A 22,749-nucleotide genomic window follows, 5' to 3' on the forward strand; every position below is an offset into this window, starting at 1 on the left:
GGGGTTCGAGCCAACGAGATTCAACTGCGTGTGTGTGTGTAGCGGTAGTGGGTTTCCTATCTCAGTCAAAAGTCAAAACCAAGTGTCAAAATATAGCGAAATTAAAAACAAATAGTTGATGAGAGACAAAAAGGCCCGGCCCAATGTTTATTTTGAAGTTGTGACTCACACTACTATGACGAACGTCACTCTTCAAGAACAAGCGCGGGACGTAGCCCAGTAGTAAAGCGCTCGCATGATGCGCGGTCGGTTTGGGATCGATCCCCGTCGGTGGTCCCATTGGGCTGTTTCTCGTTCCAGCCAGTGCACAACGACTGGTATATCAAACTCCGTGGTTTGTGCTGTCCTGTCTGTGGAATGGAGCATATAAAAGTTCCCTTGCTACTAATGAAAAACAAAACGTATCGGGTTTCCTCTCTTAGACTAGCTTAATGTCAAAATTACCCAATGTTTGACATCTAATAACCGATGATTAATATAGCAATGTGCTCTAGTGGTGTCATTAAACAAAATAAACTTTAACTGTCTTCTAGAACAAAAAACACTGTAGAAAGTTGCTGAAAATAGCATATCCCCTCAAATATTGCACCTGAAACCCATTTAGCGACATGACATATTGGAGAAAACCTTCCTTGTGGTGCCTTTTTGTTAAAATTCCACTTTGTTTACAAAATTATAATAAAGGTAATAAAAGCCTACCCCCGCCCCAACATTAAAAAAAAAAAAAAAAAAAAAAAAAAAAATGCCTGTCACTATCCCTTTATGTTACTAAACATTTACTATATACTAATGGTTAAATTTCAACCTGTAAATAAATAATTTATCTAATTGATATTTATAAACTCATAACATACAAAAAACAAAAAATAATAATAATAAAAAAATAAACAAATCCACGAATGATCAATAACGTGCAGGTATATATCCGTGAAGGAAGAAAATTGACCTAAGGCAGAAAATCAAATGTTAGTGACAGATATGTAAATCGGGAAGATCGTTCAAGTTTTACTTCAGGTATTTAAATTTGGAAGTCTTAAACTGTCACGACGATGCATACATAATAAGGTGCGTGAATGGAAGTTTAAACCCAGTCATGGGTTTATAGCCAAAAACAGAATGTCACAAACCACCGACAGCCTGCATACGACAGTCGCACGGCTTCTCCGCGAAAACAGAGACACGGAGAAGAAACATGACGAGGTCTTTACAGGTAGGTTTTATCTTTTAATTGCTATTTCAAATCTAATTAATCCTAGAAGTATTTTCAAGGGATATCATATTATTATCTTCCCTTTGTGTACATCGGGAGACGCGTACGGACTAATACACGTACGGACTAACCTCTATTATTCAGGGACGGATAATAAAACAGATTTATCAGTAATGATATGTAATGGTTTAACGCAAGTTAAGCTTCACATTGAGAAATTTAATCCCAAGGACTTAAGAGGTTAATTTACGTTGTTGTTAGCAAATTGCTCACGGCAGTAAAAAATGTGATATCGGGTATACATTTTTATCATTTCAGCGATGCAATCGATGATTCAGTACAAGGCATTTTATAATTATGATTTTGTTTGTTGTTGTTGATCACCTCCCCCTTCTTTAGAAAATTGTTCTTAGTTAAACATGCAGTCTGGAGTGTAATTTTAAGATTTTAGTACTGACATTTGTGAAATAATTGTGTTGAAGATGTGTGTGTGTTGTTGTGTTGTTTGTTTAGTTGTTTTGGTTTGTTACTTTTTTTCTTTGTTTCTTTGGTTTGTTTTGCTTTTTTCTCTCGATTTATTCGTGTGTTTTTTGGGGGGTGGGGGTGGTGGTGTGTGTGTGTGTGTGTGTGTGTGTGTGTGTGTGTGTGTGTGTGTGTGTGTGTGTGTGTGGCTTTTGCTTGTGTTTCTGTTTTCGATTTTCGTTTTTGTTTTTTGTTTTTGGTTCTGTTTCTGTTTTCGATTTTTTTTTTTAATGTTTTTTTTTGTGTTTGTTTTTTGTGTGTTTTATTTAGTTTTAATTTGTTTTTTGTTTTCTGTTTTGTCCCCTTTTTAAAAAATTTAAAAATATTTTTTCAAAATTCTTCACTGCGATTAAAGCTGCAATGTCTAGAATGTGTTTAACGTTTAACAGCGTTAATAATAAATGATCGAATTCAAGTTTCTTCCTGTAACGTTCCATGTTTCGATTTTTAATGGTCGCCACCGATCTCCAATCTACGCCACATAAAATATACTGTTAGCTATTAATAAGGGCGGGTCGTCTACTGGTGTGTTTAGTTGTGCAACGTATTAAAAAAGAAAGAAAATGGATTCGAATCTGTTGGAACTATTGTTGTGGTTGTGTGTTCTATGACTAAATGATGGCCGTTGAAAGATAGGGAGGCGATATTGTAGCTTTAACAGTTAAATTTAAAGGTTTTTACAATTTATTTAACTACACCACTAGAGCATATATGTTTATTAATCATCGGCTGTTAGATGTCAAACATTCAGTAATTCTAAAATATAGTCTAGGCAGCAAAGGACCTTTATATGCAGTTTCCTACAAACAATATCACGGTCTTTATTATACCAGTCGTGGAGCGCTGGTCGGGACGAGAAACCCAGGGGGGTGGGGTGGGGTGTCTATGGGAGTGGGGATTGTAGAACAGACAAGACGAACGTGTATTGTAAAATCAAATGGAAGAAATGTTTTCCTTTTTTAATTCACTTGTTTATCGTTCGTTTAATTGTGTACACAGACCAAATCACGTATATAAATAATTAACTGAATACTGTCTTAAGATATTGGCTTTATCCTGCTAACTCGATCCAGCCAGTGCGCCACGACTGGCATATCAAAGGCTGTGGTATGTGCTGTCCTGGCTGTTGGATGGTGCATATAAAAGATCCCTTGCTACTAATGGAAAAAATTTAACGGGTTTGCTCTTTATGACTATATGTCAAAACTACCAAATGTTTGACATCCAATAGCCGATGATTAATACATCAATGTGCTCTAGTGGTTTCGTTAAACAAAACGAACTTTTATCCTGCTAAGATCAGAATGGCGAATGCCGCGAGGTTCATTCGAGCGGCATTCGCGATTCGCCCTGGGTGGGATAAAGTCGATGTCTTAAGTCAGTAACCAGTTATATAATTGGTCCTGCAATCGTACATAATACGAACAAAGTAATCAAACGAACCTTTATTTTACAACTTTATTACCATTTTCCAGAGTTTTGGGTTCACACTTGTTGAATGACTAGTCACCTGCAATATATGTACACTAAAACAAATAGTTCTTAAATAACACCAAGTTATCTTATTTTTAAAATAATAATTATCTTCACAAGGTTTAAAAAAATAATGAAAACTATCAACAGGAAATAAAAGAATAAGTAACTAAACAAAAACAACAACAACAACAACAACAAAAATCCTCAAAAGCTATATTTTTGGTCAGTGTCCGAAAATATACAAATTTATCTAGTCATCATATCTTGCCAATACATATGATATAGTGACTAAAGGATAAATGCGTATTTCTCTTTTCTATATACCACGAGTGTATTTCCCGCCGGAAACCATGTTGCCGTGGGCAGAAGTGCTTCCGGTGTCACGAAATAGAATAGCCCCCTTAAAATGTTCTCCCTCCGGGAAATACACTGGTAGAATACAGAAATCGGAAAAAACACACGTGTGGTTTTGTATTTATGACATACCCTAAATTAGAATTTGTCTCCAAATAACTGTAAACAAGACTAGCGAATAGCGGGGATTTTCCAGTGTACACAACTAGGTCGCCTGTGTTATTGCGCGAACCGCTGAACTATCAATCATTACACATATGAATATAATTCTACACTTACACAAGTAAAAGGAATAACAAAGCTTGAAGGAGAAAATTAATAAAGCTTGTGTTAGACACTCCACGTCTTTAATAGGAAATTTAAAACAAGCGCCACTCCGTAGTTTCCGTATCGTTAATAGCTTTCCCCGTAACCTTGTGCTATAAATAGTAACGTTGTGTCCGGAAACGTAATTTTCGGATGTTGAGTTGAATACGGAAAAGTGTATTTGATGTTTGTATTCGGAACTGTATTTATATAGCAAGATTTAATAGGTATGTAATACAACATGTATCATCATCTTATGGAGAGGGATTTATATAGGCTGTTTGCCAATCCACTTAATTTATTACATACATACATACATACATACATACATACAGTACATATATCAATACATACATACATACATACATACATACATTCGGTGCCACAGGTTCGAGTCCCAACAACGGCATGGGACAATTTGTGAGGCCAGAAAGGATTTAATTATCCCCTGCGCCAGTGCGTTAATATCTATGTATGTAACAATTAGCCTCGACATACATACAATATATAGATATTCATACATCAATACATACACACACACACACACACACACACACACACACACACACACACACACACACACACACACACACACACACACACACACGGTCGAAAGCGAATCGTGGCAAGTCTTCAAAGTGTATGTAGTTGTCAAACCCAATATATAGATATTCAGTACATCTATACATACATACACACATACACAAAATGTCTAAAATAACAATAGGATTAACTTGCATTATTCGGCGTAGCGTGTACCCAGCCATGCGGATAGATTATCACGACTCAGACAGACCTGTTTTATTATTTTATTTTATTTTCACAAACAAAGAACGTTAAAATGGTTATTGCTATTTCTAACCATATAAAACACAAAACAATAGCATGAGAGACATTTAAATATGCATCGTTCTATGCAAGATAGAATACGAGAAAAGGTTGACTTTGAATTTGAAAGAACTTATGACAAAATTAACATATAAGTTACAACTACATTTTTATTTTATTTTGCAGTTTACACATTTATTTGCATTTTATAGTGTGTTCTGAACAAAGGAGTAAATCTCAGTTGCTACATTGATGTTTAATCATTAACAGAGTGGTATAACATATTCTGGCAAACAGGCGTACGGGCTCCCATTTTTGTAGAGGAGAGGGCAGGCTGATTTTTGCCCCAATTAAACAAAAGTGCCCGAATCTGGATTACAACGTTTGCCTTACTGCCAAACAGCTATACAGGGTTGTAAATGAATCGCCACGCATTTTTACATGGATTACAACTAATATTGTGGTTAGAATAATGAAAATACATGGTGAAAAGTGTTCAAGCCAGCTCGTTTTGCCCGAATTTGAGGATTTTCTCCCCCATGTCTCGTACGCTTATGCTGGCAAATTGTATTTATTATATCACACGACATACGATTTGATAACTCGGTTGTCACAGTTCTGCCGTCCAATGAAATAGGCACACTTGAAACTGATTGCTCTTTGACGTATAAATTGATCTTAAACTGATTTCTCTGTAGCGCATAAGTTAACTGCAAGCGCATGCGTTGTAAATAAGTTTTGGTTGAGAAAGATATTTAAATTTATCGTCAACCCGGAGGATATGTAAGAAATAGAATATTACTTTTGTGTCGTTAGATTCCATTTATCTTACAACGCGTTGCTTAAAAACGTATATAAATAGCTTTCACCCGCTAGATCTATACGTTTTGAAATACCTATCTTCAAGTTAAATGGTATCTAATGACCACTTGTGTAGTATTCTCTATACAATATCGTCAAACCTCCTCTTGAAACCGGCCACCTCTAATAAGCAGACATCTACAGATTCTGGTGCGTTCTTTAGAAAGAAAGAAATGTTTTATTTAACGACGCACTCAACACATTTTATTTACGGTTATATGGCGTTAGACATATGGTTAAGGACCACACAGATTTTGAGAGGAAACCCGCTGTCGCCACTACATGGGCTACTCTTTCCGATTAGCAGCAAGGGATCTTTTATTTGCGCTTCCCACAGGTAGGATAGCACAAACCATGGCCTTTGTTGAACCAGTTATGGATCACTGGTCGTTTTATTTAACGACGCACTCAACACATTCTATTTACGGTTATATGGCGTTAGACATATGGTTAAGGACCACACAGATTTTGAGAGGAAACCCGCTGTCGCCACTACATGGGCTACTCTTTCCGATTAGCAGCAAGGGATCTTTTATTTGCGCTTCCCACAGGCAGGATAGCACAAACCATGGCCTTTGTTGAACCAGTTATGGATCACTGGTCGGTGCAAGTGCTTTACACCTACCCACTGAGCCTTGCGGAGCACTCACTCAGGGTTTGGAGTCGGTATCTGGATTAAAAATCCCATGCCTCGACTGGGATCCGACCCCAGTACCTACCAGCCTGTAGACCGATGGCCTAACCACGACACCACCGAGGCCGGTAGGTGCGTTCTTTAGTGAACCGGAATACTTCCTGTTTTTGAGGCCCCAGGTAATATTAAGAAAAACATAGCGAGACTTAAAAGTGTCTTGCTTATATGGGGAATTATGAAGTTCAAGTTACGTCACAAATAATGTCATTTTGGAGTAAGCTGGAGACGAAACAACTTTGTAGCATTATACACGTATAAATTAAGGTTTTCTTTAAACAGTGATGAAGTAAATCAATTTAATAAATGGTTGGAATACATCCACACAAGTCAATATACTGAAATCAAATGCTATAAATAAGAGCTTAAAACAAAATCTATGCGATCAGTTTAGACAAAAATGTTTTTTCGGATGTTACAAATTCTTCCAGGGGTGCAGAAATGGAAAATATTTCACTAGCCCTCCGCACCAGAACCAACTAAAATGTACTAGCCCCCCCCCCCCCCCCCCCCCCCCCCCCCCAGTATTTCTACTAGTCCACCAGCCCATATTATCAAAATATTATTGTTCGACAATATTTTAATATACACTTCAAATGATAGATATAAATTTGACAAAAACATTATTAATAACACTTGGTTGGCCAAACGAAATCAAAAAAAGACCCCCCCCCCCCCCCCCCCCCCCCCCCCCCGAAACCTTGATTAACAAAACCAGATCGCCCGTAGGACTAGTAGTTGTATTGTTTAACTCGTCCGTCAGAATGTGTACTCGCATTTGGCGAGCGGGCTATTACTTTTTGCACCCGTGTCTTCTAGTGGCCAGTTGTATCCTTATTTTACTTTCAAACGTATGCGTCAAGATTATGAGACCAACATAGATGCTGGATAATAAAACTGCGTACGAATACCATTACTTGTTTGATTGTAAAGACTCACATAGAATGGATGCGGTGCGTGCGTGCGTCCCGACTGTTGCCTCTACGGCTTGTGGTTAGGGCATATACACCATATACAAGTATTTGATTGCTGTTGGCCGCTTGCGTTTGGCAGGCGCACGCATCGCATGCATCGAGTCTAAACGGTATCATTGAAACTAATGTATATATATATATATATATATACATACATATATACATACATACATACATACATACATACATACATACATACAAGCTTCGATAGCTCAGAGCGTATCGTGGTTAGTCTTGCAATTTGCGGGCGATTTGGTGCCACAGGTTCGAGTCCCAGCAACGGCATGGGACAATTTGTGAGGCCAGAAAGGATTTAATTATCCTCTGCGCCAGTGCGTTAATATCTATATATGTAACAGTCAACCTCGACATACATACAATATATAGATATCATACATCAATACATTCAATACATACATACATACATACATACCAGGTCTTTTTAATGTTAATACTTAACAGTAGATATTTCTAGATTAATGCATATTCTTGGCATGTATGTTAACAGTGTCTGGGTGGTGCTGAATAAATCTTGAAATCTTGAACATTTATCTCATTGCATCCAACACAGGGATCTAAACTTGCTTAAATTCTACAGGTCCGAATCAAAACCTGCCAGGTCAAACATAAATGATATTTGGATAAAAATGTAAAATAATGGCTGGCCCAATGAGACGATAGGAAAACAAAAATATCTTCCGGCCCGTTGTGATGTTGACAGGTAAAAATAATCGGTCGGGATGCCAATATTTCGACCCCTGATCCAATATATTGTTGGCTGTCTTAATATCTACAGAAGCTCTTGAAAGACAGTGACTTGATATGCACCTTGCCGACATTTTGATAACACTTTGAGTTACTTATTTATTTACGTGTTTTATTTACCGTTACGCAACCACCCCTCCCCACCCCACCCATCAAAAAACACCCCCCAACAAACGAACCTACCCCCCCCCTCCCCAAACCAAACAACAAAACCCGACAATATTTCTCCACAAATAAACTAACAAAACAACCAAACTCATACCTAATCTAAAATAACTTAAGAGGCAACAACAGCAACAACAACGAAAAAAAAAAGAAAAAAAAAAAGAAGAAAAAAAAAAGAAGAAGAAGAGGAATCAGTGAATTAATAGTGAAAAGTGCAACAAAATGTTGGAGCGTATTTTAATTATGCAAATGAAACCAACATAAAGGTACACCAATATTCGGAGCCCAGTCCTAGGTGTCACCACACACCATGTGGACATGGCCAGCGGACCAAGGTGTGGAGGGCAAGGACACACTAAACAGCTTGTAAGCTGCAGGATACCTCATCATTACAAAGTCATTAAATACGCCGCCGGGGCCAATATCCCGCATATCGTACTAAGCCACGGACAAAGTCAGTTAATACACACACGTTGTTTTACAAATAAAAAGGATTAGGTAAAACTCAATCCGTATCACTGTTGTGTCAGTGCTGGGATTTATAATCAATTAAGTTTAAAGTTTGTTGTCATGGGCACAGTTATTAGTTGTTTGTAGTTAGTGAATGAGAGAGAGAGAGAGAGAGAGAGAGAGAGAGAGAGAGAGAGAGAGAGAGAGAGAGAGAGAGAGAGAGAGAGAGAGAGAGAGAGAGAGAGAGAGAGAGAGACACACAGACACACAGAGAGAAACACACATAGAGAGAGAGACAGGCAGAGAGAAAGAGAGAGTGAGGGGGGGGGGGAGGAGAGAGAGAGAGAGAGGGGTTGTGGGGGGGGGGGGGGCAGAGAGAGAGAGAGAGAGAGAGAGGGAGAGAGAGAGAGAGGAGAGAGAGAGAGAGACACACACACACACCCACACAGAGACAGAGATAGATAGAGGAGAGAGAGAGAGAGAGACACACGAGAGCGAGAGAGAGAGAGAGAGAGAGAGAGAGAGAGAGAGAGAGAGAGAGAGAGAGAGAGAGAGAGAGAGAGAAGAGAGAGAGAGAGAGAGAGAGAGAGAGAGAGAGAGAGAGAGAGAGAGAGAGAGAGAGAGAGAGAGACGAGGAGAGAGGAGAGACCGAGAGAAGAGAGAGAGACAGAGAGAGAGAGAGAGACACCAGAGAGAGAGAGAGAGAGAGAGAGAGAGAGAGAGAGAGAGAGAGAGAGAGAGAGAGAGAGAGAGAGAGAGAGAGAGAGAGAGAGAGAGAGAGAGAGAGAGAGACACACACACACACACACAGTCGGAGAGAGAGAGAGAGAGAGAGAGAGAGAGAGAGAGAGAGAGAGAGAGAGAGAGAGAGAGAGACAGACAGACAGACAGACAGACAGAGAGAGTATATACATGTATTTGAGGGCCCGAACCTGTTGGTGTAGTGCATGCATAGCTTTACACTTATCCACCGAGTTGTTAAACTCGCTCTAGGTGGGGGGCGGGACGTAGCCCAGTGGTACAGCACTCGATTGATGCGCGGTCGGTTTGGGATCGATCCCCGTCGGTGCTATCTGTCGCTCCAGCCAGTGCACCACGACTGGTACATCAAGGCCGTGGTATGTGCTATCCTGCCTGTCTGATACTACATATAAAATACCCCTTGCTGCTAATCGAAAAGAGTAGCCAATGAAGTGGCGACAGCGGATTTCCTCTCTCAATATCTGTATGGTCCTTTCTTGTGTTTTTTTTTTTTAATTTAATTTTGTTTAGGTTTTGTTCATTGTCACTGTGTTTGATTTTTTCCCTTCACATAACTGTCATTATCTTCATCTTAGTCTGTTTTTCACAAATATTCATTACGCACTATTATTTTCTCTGAAATTATCTTTTGCATTTCCACCTGGTGACCACACTATTTCTAAGATAAGACATACACACAGCCGTCGTTGCACTACTAATCAACTGAATTTTTACAGTTAAAGTTAAAGTTTGTTTTGTTTAACGACAGCACTGGAGCACATTGATTTATTAATACTCTGCTATTGGATGTCAAACATGTGGTAATTATGACATATACATGTAGTTTTAGCGAGAAAACCCGCTACATTTGTTTCCATTAGTAGCAAGGGATCTTTTACATGCACCATCCCACAGACAGGACAGCACATACCAGGACCTTTGGTATAGCAATCGTGTGTCACTGGCTGAAACGAGAAATAGCCCAATGGGCCAACCGACGGGGATCGATCCTAGACCGACCGCGCATCACAGCGAGCGCTTTACCAATGCACTATAACACTTAACAAATTGCTTTCTTCGTAATCTGCATATATATATATATATATATCATATATATATATATATATATATATATATATATATATATATATATATATATATACTCTTCAAAAAAAGAAACGCAAAAGGGTACAAATGGGTTATAACTCCGATTTTATGTTTCCTACCGGTTCATGCTTTGTGAATATAAGGTCATTGCATGTCCCAAACACATTCCCACGGTTACATTCGATAAAACGCAGCAGCTACTGTACAATAAAGTTCCAAAATGTGAATATTCGCAAAAACGCAGCCACGTGCAAACCATGTCACCACTGCACGTGCGTTGTCTGCACGTGCAACATGAACACCGACAGTATAAAAGTGCAGGGTGTTCGCTTGCCTGGCCTCTGTATCTGGCCGACAGTTTGACAATCCAGGACATGCCACGTCTCAGTGAACCGCAGAGAACAATGCCATCGGCCGACTAGACGCAGGCGAATCCAGAACGGCCGTTGCCAGGGCATTCCATGTGTCCCCAAGCACCATCTCCAGACTGTGGGACCGTTACCAGCAACATGGATCAACACGTGACCTCCCTAGATCCGGTCGACCACGGGTCACTACCCCCGGGCAGGACCGCTACATCCGGGTACGCCACCTTCGGGAACGATTGACTACTGCCACCTCCACAGCCGCAGCAATACCAGGTTTGCGCAGGATATCCGACCAGACCGTACGGAACCGCCTACGTGAGGTAGGAATTCGTGCCAGACGTCCAGTTCGAGGTGTCATCTTAACACCACAACACCGTCGACTCCGACTGCAGTGGTGCCAGATTCATCGACAATGGCCTCAACTGCGATGGAGACAGGTGTGGTTCAGTGACGAGTCCCGATTTCTGCTCCAACGTCATGATGGAAGATGTCGCGTGTATAGGCGTCGTGGTGAACGTTATGCGGCAAACTGCGTGCAGGAAGTGGACAGATTCGGCGGGGGTAGTGTCATGGTGTGGGCAGCCATCTCAGACACTGGCAGAACTGACCTGGTCCACGTGCAGGGCAACCTGAATGCACAGGGCTACATTGACTAGATCCTCCGGCCACACATCGTTCCAGTTATGGCCAACGCCAACGCAGTGTTCCAACATGACAACGCCAGGCCTCACACAGCACGTCTCACCAACAGAACGGCTTTCCAACAGAACAAACATTAATGTCCTTCCTTGACCATCGATATCACCGGATTTGAACCCAATTGAGCATCTATGGGACGAGTTGGACCGACGCCTCCGACAGCGACAACCACAGCCCCAGACCCTGCCCGAGCTGGCAGCAGCCTTGCAGGCCGAGTGGGCCACCATCCCCCGGGACGTCATCCGTACTCTGGTTGCTTCAATGGGCAGGCGGTGCCAGGCAGTTGTCAACACACGCGGAGGCCACACCCAGTATTGACTCCAGATGACCTTGACCTTGGTGGTGTGTCCTATCACTTACTCACAATGGACTAGAGTGAATTGTGAACAATCCTGCAACATTTGGTAATTATCGGACTCACCATTCAATAATTAAATCAATTCTCCAAATGTTACGACAATGTGGTTTTGCGTTTCTTCTTTTGAAGAGTATATGTATATATATACATATTGTTTTTATTATTATTATTTTTTTAGCATTATCCAAAATGGTTTTACAGAATCATCTACCATGTTATTTTTATCGCATTATCCACCAACTTACTTGTTTGAAATATCGCATGCAGCTTTGTAGATGCAGTTCCAAGAGGCGGGGACCAGGGATCCGTCCCCTCTAAATATATTAAAATACCTTTTTTTCTGAATTAAAAAACCCAACAAAAACATTCATCGTGTTGTCCTTTTCATCGTGGTTAAGCCATCGGTCTACAGGCTGGTAGGTATTGGGTTCGGATCCCAGTCGAGGCAGATACCGACTCCAAACCCTGAGTGAGAGCTCCGCAAGGCTCAATGGGTAGGTGTAAACCACTTGCACCGACCAGTGATCCATAACTGGTTCAACAAAGGCCATGGTTTGTGCTATCCTGCCTGTGGGAAGCGCAAATAAAAGATCCCTTGCTGCTAATCGGAAAGAGTAGCCGATGTAGTGGCGACAGCGGGTTTCCTCTCCAAATCTGTGTGGTCCTTAACCATATGTCTGACGCCATATAACCGTAAATAAAATGTGTTGAGTACGTCGTTAAATAAAACATTTTATTTTATTTTATGACTTGGTCCATGTGTCCTTTTCACCTTATTCCCATGGATCCTACCCAAGTTTGATTTAATCCAACAAAAGCGCACACGAGATTTAAAATATTTATTAATATTATGTATTTTAATAGCACTTTATCGTTCATTTTTATTTGTTTAGCGAAACAGTATTCCTACCTTTATTGCAATAATAAACACACTGAGGTTTACACAAATGGTTTTGTGAATGACTGACTTTAAATTCAAGCAGTGAAAAAAACAAAACAAAAAATACAATAAAAACTTCAGAAACCATTACATTACTACTAAGAAGATCAATGCAATTTATCTTTTTGTCATTAAAGCTGCAATGTCGGTTTATACTCAGAGAGACCATACAATATTTAATTTACTTAATGTTTTAGGCTTTTAGCAACGTTTTTAGCTTCTTTTTATTTATGTGTTTTAAACTACATATATACTTTTACATGGCTTAATGTACGTATAACACACACACACACACACACACACACGCACGCACGCACGCACGTACGCACGCACGCACGCACGCACGCACACGCAAACACACACACATATGTATATACACGTGACATTTAAAAAGTTTGGGACGGGACGTAGCCCAGTGGTAAAGCTTGATGCGCGGTCCGTTTGGGATCGATACCCGTCGGTGGGCCCATTGGGTATATCAAAGGCCGTGGTATGTGCTATCCTGTCTGTGGGATAGTGCATATAAAATATCCCTTGCTGCATTATGAAAAAATTTAACGGGTTTCCACTTTTGACTGTGTGTCAGAATTACCAAATGTTTGATATCCAATAGCCGATGATTAATTAATCAATGTGCTCCAGTGGTGTCGTTAAGCAAAATAAACTCATCCCATAAATTTTATATGGGGTTCAAATCCGGATATCTAGCAGGCTAGGGCAGGATCTGAATGTTGTTGTCTAATACTAGTAAGTTATTTTCGGGCATATACCCATATAAGGTTCAAGCACGCTATCATGGGCACGCACCTCAGCTATCTGGGCTGTCTGTCCTGGACATAGTGTTAGTATAGTAGTTAGTTCTTAGTGATGGATACGGCGGTATAGTGGTCTTCCACCTTCCCGCCGAATTATTAAAACTGGATCTGGGAGGGTGGGAGTCGGCTTCGGGGTGCGATCCCAGTACCTACCGATGTCTTACTCACAACACAACAACAAATAATGTTAAGTTTATCGGTATGATAAGGGGCCGTCCATAATTTTCAACATTTTCACTAGCGTACAAACCGTACACTTTTGACCACCCCCCTCCCCCCCTAAAAGTGTACATCCCCAAATGAAAAATGTTGATCGACATTTTTCATTTTAAAAAAAAGTGTACACTGGCCCTTTAACCCCCCCCCCCCCCCCCCCCCCGCGTACGGTTTGTATGCTCGTGAAAATATTGAAAATTATGGACGGCCCCTAAGTACCTTTAAGCGAACGTTTTTTTTTTTAATGGTTTCTGGTCCGTGTAATGGATCGTTAGGTTACGTGGATTGCATGCAGCGGGGTTTGTCGAATAAATGATTGTAGTTAAAGTAGTGAAGAGGATTAAACACACCAGTCGTCATGTTTTAGGGATAAAGGTTTTGTAAAGAAACACCTGGTTTATGACTTTTATTGTCGATGAGTGTCTTCGTATTTTATTAGTTTTAAAACCCAAATAGAGTATTTTAAAAAAAACCCAGTTTTTACGAGAAAATGGAAAACGATTGGGCACACACACACACACACACACACACACACATACACACGCGCACACGCGCACACACACACACACACATGCAAGCACACGCACACACACACACATGCACGCACGCACCACACCACACCACACACTCAAGCACGTCTACAATGTAACATTTACAAGTATATATAGTGTCGAGATTGCTGCTTTAAAACTAAATGTAAAGTTAAATAGTTTGTTAAACTGTATGTGTCTTGATTGTTAGAACACCTGTACGGTAATGAGGCGAGGCTCGCCAAGCTTAACATTACCATAAGACTCCCCAGGGCAATAAAGATTATAGCGTCAAAACTATTGTATTTTTATGGATCTCGTTTAGTTTATTTTTATTTTATTTTATTTTATTTTATTTTATTTTTGTTTATGTTATGCTATTTTACGTTATTTTATTACCAAATTTTGTGGGAACAGGATGTAGCTCAGTATGTAGACGGAAGGAAGGAAATGTTTTATTTAAAGGTCCACGTTTATCAAAAACGTAATTCACTATTGTTTGGTATCTACGTATACCTTTTACAATATATATGAAGTATCAATAAAAAATTTTTTTTTTAATTTGACCCGTTTTTAATATATTCGCAATAAAAAGTCAAATGTTAATATCCCACTTTCAAAAGTCGGGAATGAACTTATGTCCTCCTTCTCACAGGTAGGTGTGTAACAAAGTTAACGTGCTTATATACCAATTCCTCACCAATCGAGGTACCATTAGAATAGATGTACATATGTTATGAGACCTAAATGTCCAAACTAGCGTCCATTAAGAATCAGCTGTTTTTCGAAAAATCATTCTTTGCTGTCGGCATATTGACCTACTAACAGAAGGCCGGATGTTACGTCACAGGTCTGATGCGGGTCAAATCCACTGAGCAGTGGGGGTTTTCCCCAAGCGTTTTACAAAAAATCACTTTATTAATAACTGGGATGGTATTTTTGTTTTTTATTTTTAATACTGTAATATTTATGTATTTGTTTTATATACTGTGTATTAATAATGTGCCATGATTGTGGACCTTTAACGACGCACTTCAACACATTTTATTTACGGTTATATGGCGTCGGACATATGGTTAAAGACCACATAGATATTGAGAGAGGAAACCCACTGTCGGCACTTCATGGGCTACTCTTTTCAATTAGCAGCAAGGGATCTTTTATATGCACCATCCCATAGACAGGATAGCACATACCACGGCCTTTGATGTACCAGTCGTGGTGCACTGGCTGGAACGAGAAATAGCCCAATGAGCCCACTGACGGGGATCGATCCAAAAACCGATCGCGCATCAAGCGAGCGCTTTACCACTGGGTTACGTCCCGCCCCTCTCTGTCTGAAGTGCTTTAGTCGCAGGAGAGACTACCTGATTGGTTAACCTTCTCTCTGATTGGTTAACCTTCTCTCTGATTGGTTAACCTTCTCTCTGATTGGATTTTTCCGTCCGATCCAAGGGGCGGGACGTAGCCCAGTGGTAAAGCGTCAGCCTGATGCTCGGTCGGTCTGGGATCGATCCCCATCGGTGGGCCCATTGGGTTATTTCTCGCTCCATCCAGTGCACCAAAAAGAAAGAAATGTTTTATTTTAACGACGCACTCAACGCATTTTATTTACGGTTATATGGCGTCAGACTTATGGTTAAGGACCACACCGATTTTGAGAGGAAACCCGCTGTCGCCACTTCATGGGCTACTCTTTCCGATTGGCAGCAAGGGATCTTTTATTTGCGCTTCCCACAGGCAGGATAGCACAAACCATGGCCTTTGTTGAACCAGTTATGGATCACTGGTCGGTGCAAGTGGTTTACACCTACCCATTGAGCCTTGCGGAGCACTCACTCAGGATTTAGAGTCGGTATCAGGATTAAAAATCCCATGCCTCGACTGGGATCCGAACCCAGTACCTGCCAGCCTGTTGACCGATGGCCTAACCACGATGCCACCGAGGCCGGTCCCAGTGCACCACGACTGGTATATCAAAGGCCATGGTATGTGCTATCCTGTCTATGGGATGGTGCATATAAAAGATCCCTTGTTACTAATGAAAAAATATATAGTGGGTTTTCTTCTAAGACTATCTGTCAAAATTACCATATGTCTGACATCCATTAGCCGATGATTAATAAATCAATGTGTTCTAGTGGTGTCGTTAAACAAAACAAACAAGCAAACCATCCCATCCAGTGCACCACGACTGGTATATCAAAGGCTGTGTTATGGAAATAGGATATAAGAGATCCTTTGCTGCTAATGGAAAAAATGTTTTGCGTTTTGTCTAACATCTTGAATCAAAAATTATCATATGTTTGACGTCTAATAGCCGATGGTTAATAAATCAATGTGCTCTAGTGGTGTCGTTATTGAAAAACCTAGCCATATTTATAAAGAAAATTATCCAGTCTTGTGAACTGACTTTTCTCAGAACATTTTAGCTATTTTGATTGCTTCTCTGGTGTTCTATGTTAACTATCGATACTTTTATGTTTATGTCTGTTCTTGTCATGCATGTTAATTATGTATTTGTATTGTCCTCGTGTTACACACTGTAATGTGTAATTCATTCATTTGCCAAAGCAGTTGCCTATAGGCATAAACATAATTTTACATAATACATTTACATAATTAAGAAAAAACAGCCACATCAGACAAACAATAAAAACTTTAACTTTTTATTATTTTATTTGTCTTAGGTTTGCGTTGTGCACTTGGTTATGTAGTGGTTTGACATCACCAGAAGCAATGACTACCATCGATACTAGGGCCTCCACGAGTCCAAAATATTGGACTCGAGTACTCGAAGGTAAAACTTGACCCCGACACGAGTACCCGACACTTACACTAGATGATGATGAGATTAAGGAATAAAATAAAATAGCATTATACATCTTAATTCCAGCGCTGAACATGGATGTCAAATCATGCCATTGTATTGCATTTATAAGTGCTGTGATGGACGGACGGCCAGTTTAAAAACGAGAAAGAATCACATGATCGTGTAATTATTGTGTAACTTATATCGTTGATTATCTACTGTTGAAATTATTATCCTACTTTGTCCATTGTATTGTAGTTGCTCGTTGTATTCCACCTTGTACGGGTACTCGAGTCCTGTGAACGGATTCGAGTCTTGCTGATCTGATCCGTGCCTGAGTACTCGTGGAGACCCTAATCGCTACCCAAACTACTTATTCAGCAGTCGCTTCCCTTCATCCTTCACTATATAGTTACCTTACTTTATTTTGTTTTAATTTTTATAAATTTGTTTCAGGTTTGCCTTCTGCAGGTTTGCCTTCTGGTTATGTAGCGGTTTGGCATCACCAGAAGCAGTGATTACCATCGCTACACAAGCTACTATTTTAGCAGTCGCTTCTCTTCATCATTCTAAATATACAAACTTTGATTTACTTTACTTAACTTTTCTTCACTATAGTTACCTTACTTTATTTTGTTTTCATTAAAACAAAATTATTTTAGGTTTTCCTTCTTCACTTGATTATGTCGTGGTTTTAGCCTCACCAGCAGCAGTAACTGTCATCGCTACCCAAACTACTAATTCAGCAGTTGCTTCCCTTCATTCTTCCCAATATACAAACTTCAATTTACTTTACTTTTCTTCACTATAGTTATCTTACTTTATTTTGTTTTCATTTTTAAAACCTTGTTTTAGGTTTGCCTTCTGCACTTAGTTATGTCGTGGTTTAGCATCACCAGCAGCAGTAACTACCATCGCTACCCATACTACTACTTCAACAGTCGCAGCTTTCCCTCTTCCTTCCCAATATACAAACCTATGGCCAGGTGCATCCGTCTGGTATCAGGACTCGGAGGATCCTTCTCCTTTCCACACCCTTTCTTCAAAACAAAGCTGAGGAGGCGGGTAATCAACGAGTTCGACTCCCAGAAGGACATCAAGCGGTCGTACGGGGATATGTTCATGACGGTGGGAGAGCTGAAGAAGGCTCTTGGGATTGACGGCTCCCGTAACGTAAGCTGGAAGAATGGCGTCAGCAAGGAAGGACCTGCTGGAGAGGAGAGTTTTAGCAAGTCGTCTGCTGCTTTCAAAGCTGAGTCCTTTCAAGTGAATTCCGACATTTGCTGTTCCACGTAAGTGTTTGACCGACGATAGCAATCACGATAGCGATGATTATGGTAGTGGAGATGATGATACTATTTTCTTGCGGGTTATCCCACAGACAGGCCGACAATATGTCACTGACTATTGTTATCTTGAAAAAGTAAGTAAATACACACCAAATCATCGCTAAGGCTTTTGTATACTTTATCAACTGAATAATTTATTATTGTAAAACTTTTTGAAATAAAATGTATTAGCATCATCGTCATCATCATCAACGCCACCATCAAAACCACCACCACCATTACCATCCTGATCATCATCACAACCATCACCACCATCACTCGTCATCGTCATCAATATTATCATCATTGTCGTCACCACTACCATCACAATCATAATCACCACCACTACCACCACTACCACCACCGTCATCATCACCATCATCATCATCATCATCATCACAACTACCACCACCACCACCACTACCACCATCATCATCATCATCACAACCATCACCACCATCACTACCATCACTCATCATCGTCATCAATATTATCATCATCATCATCATCATCGTTGTCACCGCCAACACCATCACCACCACTAGCATAATCACAACCACCACCACCAACACCACTGCCATCACCACCATCATCATCATCATCACAACTACCACCACCACCATCATCATCATCATCATCATAACAACTACCACCACAATTATCATCATCACAACCATCATCACCACCACCATCGTCATCATCACAACCACCACCACCACCATAATCATCATCATCATCACAACCACCACCATCAATCACTTTGTTGCTCGTTTACTAACCCAGTCAGTCCCACAATCAGTCAATTATTCATTCATTCATTCATTCATACATTCATTCATCCAGGCATTCATTCATTATTCCCTCGTCATAATTTTACGTTTTCTCATTATTATAGAAATGAGATATTCTTTATCAACCAGACGTTGGTGGACATTGACAACACATCTCGAAAGATAGCGCAGTTACCAAAGATCGGAGCTTACCAGTTTATACGTCATGGTCTGTGTGCGTGAGTAAATTCCTCGTCATTTATGTTTTAAAATAAATTGCCCCTGCGCGTGCTGTAACCTCAGCGGGGTGCAGGGTGTAACATTCTCTTTGAGAATGGCCAATACAGCACAAATGGAAATTTTGAATAAAAGTCAGTATCTATCTGTGATATTTGTGTTTTTGCACGGTTCTTTACACTGTTGTTTTGTTTAAATCTTGAATTTTGATATTGATGTTGATCATCACCTTATTTGTTTGCATTACCATAGTTTGACACCCAATAGCCGATGTATTTTTCGTGCTGGGGTGTCGTTAAACATTCATTCATCATTCATTTATTCATTCATTCATTCATTAAAATAAATTGCCATTTTCAATTTTAGTAGATGTTGACGTGATTTATTTGACCAGATTATATAATAAACAAACATATCACATCTTGTCACGGATGATGATATAATATTACTGAAAAGAAAACAAAAACAGACAATATGTTAATAGGCGTACACTAAGTAATGTTTCAGATTTAAAGGATTGTTTGCATATAGAATTTTACAAATAATTATTAAATAGTTTAGTACGTGTCCTTTTGCAGTTGATATGTGTATACTAACTGATGGTTTATGTTTAAAAGAGCGTACATATATATGTATGTATATATATATATATATATATATATATATATATATATATATATATATATATATATATATATATCGTTAAAAAGTGTATGCTTTTCTCTACATGACAGGCTTAACGATATATCTGGCTCCCACACGGTTGAGCACTCTATAAAATAGCGTCTTTCAACTCGAAAACGACTACTATATATATATATATATATATATTAAATATTTATTGAATCGTTTAGTCCTTATAGAGTTGATAGATGTATAACAACTAATGTTTTAGATTTAAAGCAGCATATGTATGTGTCTATAATACTAATTTAATTGTTTAGTGATACTAGAGTCAGACTACCAACTGCCAGCAGAAAGTTGGCCAACTCGACGGATTAACAAATAATGAGTTATACAACGGAAATCGAGTTTTAAGTGCGCTCAGACTAGCAAATGGACAGTCGTGAGAGAAGAAAGTTGGCCGACCTTCTGCTGGCAGTCAATAGTCTAAACCTAGCATTCCAACTGACGTTTTAGATTTAAAGGAGCTTGCATGTTATTATTTAAAAAAAAACTGAATTCTTATGCAGTTGATAGGTGTACACAAATTGACGTTTCAGATTTAAAGGAGCTTACATGTTATGTTTTTAAAAAATATTAAATCGTTTAGTACGAATTCTTATGCAGTTGATAGGCGTACACAAATTGATGTTTCAGATTTAAAGGAGCATGCCAGGGAACGTGCGTCCAACATTACATCAATCTGCCACTGGCCGTCGACGAACCTGGGACTTCGGGGTTCCCTATATCCTTCCGTTTTTTCAGCATTCCAGGATACTGCTCGTGTAGGTTCGTCGGATTTTGAGCTATTAGTTGTGAACTTGAATCATTCCAGGCTACTGCTTGTGTAGGCTTGTCGGATTTTAAGCTATTGTGAATGTGGATCATTCTAGGACAGTTCGCCAAAAGAGCTACAACTTCAGAAAGAGCGAAGCAATTTTAAATGCAACAGAAAATGTGGTTCATACAAAAAAACTATATACATTTAAACTACTTGAATTATATTCATGTAACTTTATAGTTTATTTTATGGATTTATTTTGTAAATAATGTACATATACTAATCAGTTAGTAATAAATTTAAATTTGAAACACACCAGGGGCCTAATTCACTAAACTCTCGCAACTTTGCGATCTCGCAGTGCAATGCTAAAAGACTTGCAAAGAGGGTGCTTTGTTGTCTAGCAAAGCGTAAGAGACCTTTGTGAATTAGGCCCCAGGATCTAAAGACAGAAGAAAATAAAAAGACCACAGCTGCATTTTGAATTTATAAACCATGATTTTCATAATAAAAACAAATAAAAATCCAATGACTTTCGATTGCCAAGATATTTAATTCAAAGTAGTGCACACGATACTTGCATATTGTTTTGTCACCGTTACATTAGCTTGTATTGTAAATAATACAAAATAAAACTGTTGTTTTATGCTGATAGTGAGAAGGGTGAGAAAGTGCTACTTTTACAAAAAAAAATTTGTTATCAGTTAAATGTTTTGAATCTCTCGTGGTTCCTACTGGGAATTTGTATTTCCGGGAACCGACCCTACCTAACAACAAATGCCGACACTAAGTCTTTTCGATGTATTTTTTTTAATTATTATTTATTTTATTAATATTTTTATTAATATTTTTATTAATAATTATTTAAGTCAAAAGAATTAATAGGCATTTCATCGGTAACCTTAGACGTGAATGTATTATTTATTTTTAATGCCGACCTATCTTACGTATTTTTTTTCGGCACATTCCACGAACATACATTTACAATTTTTTTTTTTTACATAATTATGTTACTTAAAATGAAATACATTCAGTGCATTTGGAAAATCTTCAAGGTCTGTTCGTTCATGATATCACTTTATTCACTGATACGTTTGGGACGTAGTTCAGTGACAAACGTCAAATTTGGGAGGCCGCGAGTTATAGGATCAGTTCCCTGTGAGAGTGTTTATCGAGCTACGCTTTATTCAATAGGTGTTATACAACTGGCATATCAACAGCCGTCGTATGTTCTGTTTTCTGTGGCAAAATGTTTAACCATTAGAATTACATATTAAATGCGTGGTTAATACAAGGGACATACTATAGCTTAATCAGTAGAACTTTCGCCTGAAGTGTTGTACGACTTTAATATCAAAAGTGGTGGTATATTCTGTTCTCTGTATCCAATCTTTAACTGGGGACGACTTCTTTCGACAGCGAGGCACATATCCCATTTTAATCGGAACATTTCGACTATTTCCGGCAGAGGAAATATTTTCGCCGAAAAGATGCGAGGAGTTCCGATGTTGTAATTTCTGTACTTATCGTGAAACAGTTCCAAAATTCTAAATTATTATTTGACGACGAGGTGACAGAAAATCCCCTCCACTGTGCTTTACTTAAAACATGTTTGATGATATAAAAGTGAGGTTTAGTGTTTAAAGTAAATGTGAGTTTAATTTATAATCCATATTTAGAGCAATACAAATAAAATAAGGATATTAAATCCGTGACTGAGGCCTTTAAGTATTGAAATTACATATTAAATGCATGTTTAACTATTGTAATTACAAATTAAAT

The 22,749-nt window shown here is 39.1% G+C and overlaps 1 protein-coding gene across 1 annotated transcript; it reads left to right on the plus strand.

Moving 5' to 3' along the window:
- The first annotated feature begins 1,080 nt into the window (after positions 1-1,080).
- LOC121381980 lies at positions 1,081-22,749 on the plus strand. Its single transcript, XM_041511431.1, has 4 exons — positions 1,081-1,210; positions 18,044-18,480; positions 19,412-19,525; positions 20,844-22,749. The coding sequence occupies exons 1-4, from the start codon at positions 1,193-1,195 to the stop codon at positions 20,989-20,991; spliced, it is 717 nt and encodes a 238-aa protein (XP_041367365.1). The 5' UTR covers positions 1,081-1,192; the 3' UTR covers positions 20,992-22,749.

This window comes from Gigantopelta aegis, chromosome 9 (assembly GCF_016097555.1).
Source record: "Gigantopelta aegis isolate Gae_Host chromosome 9, Gae_host_genome, whole genome shotgun sequence".
Classification (NCBI taxonomy): Eukaryota; Metazoa; Mollusca; class Gastropoda; order Neomphalida; family Peltospiridae; genus Gigantopelta; species Gigantopelta aegis.

Bases quoted from the DNA above. Each gene is read 5' to 3' on its own strand.
- LOC121381980 (XM_041511431.1), top strand. The intron at 18,481-19,411 runs GTAAGTGTTTGA...TCATTATTATAG, and splicing joins TCCGACATTTGCTGTTCCAC to AAATGAGATATTCTTTATCA. The intron at 19,526-20,843 runs GTGAGTAAATTC...TTGATGTTTCAG, and splicing joins ATACGTCATGGTCTGTGTGC to ATTTAAAGGAGCATGCCAGG.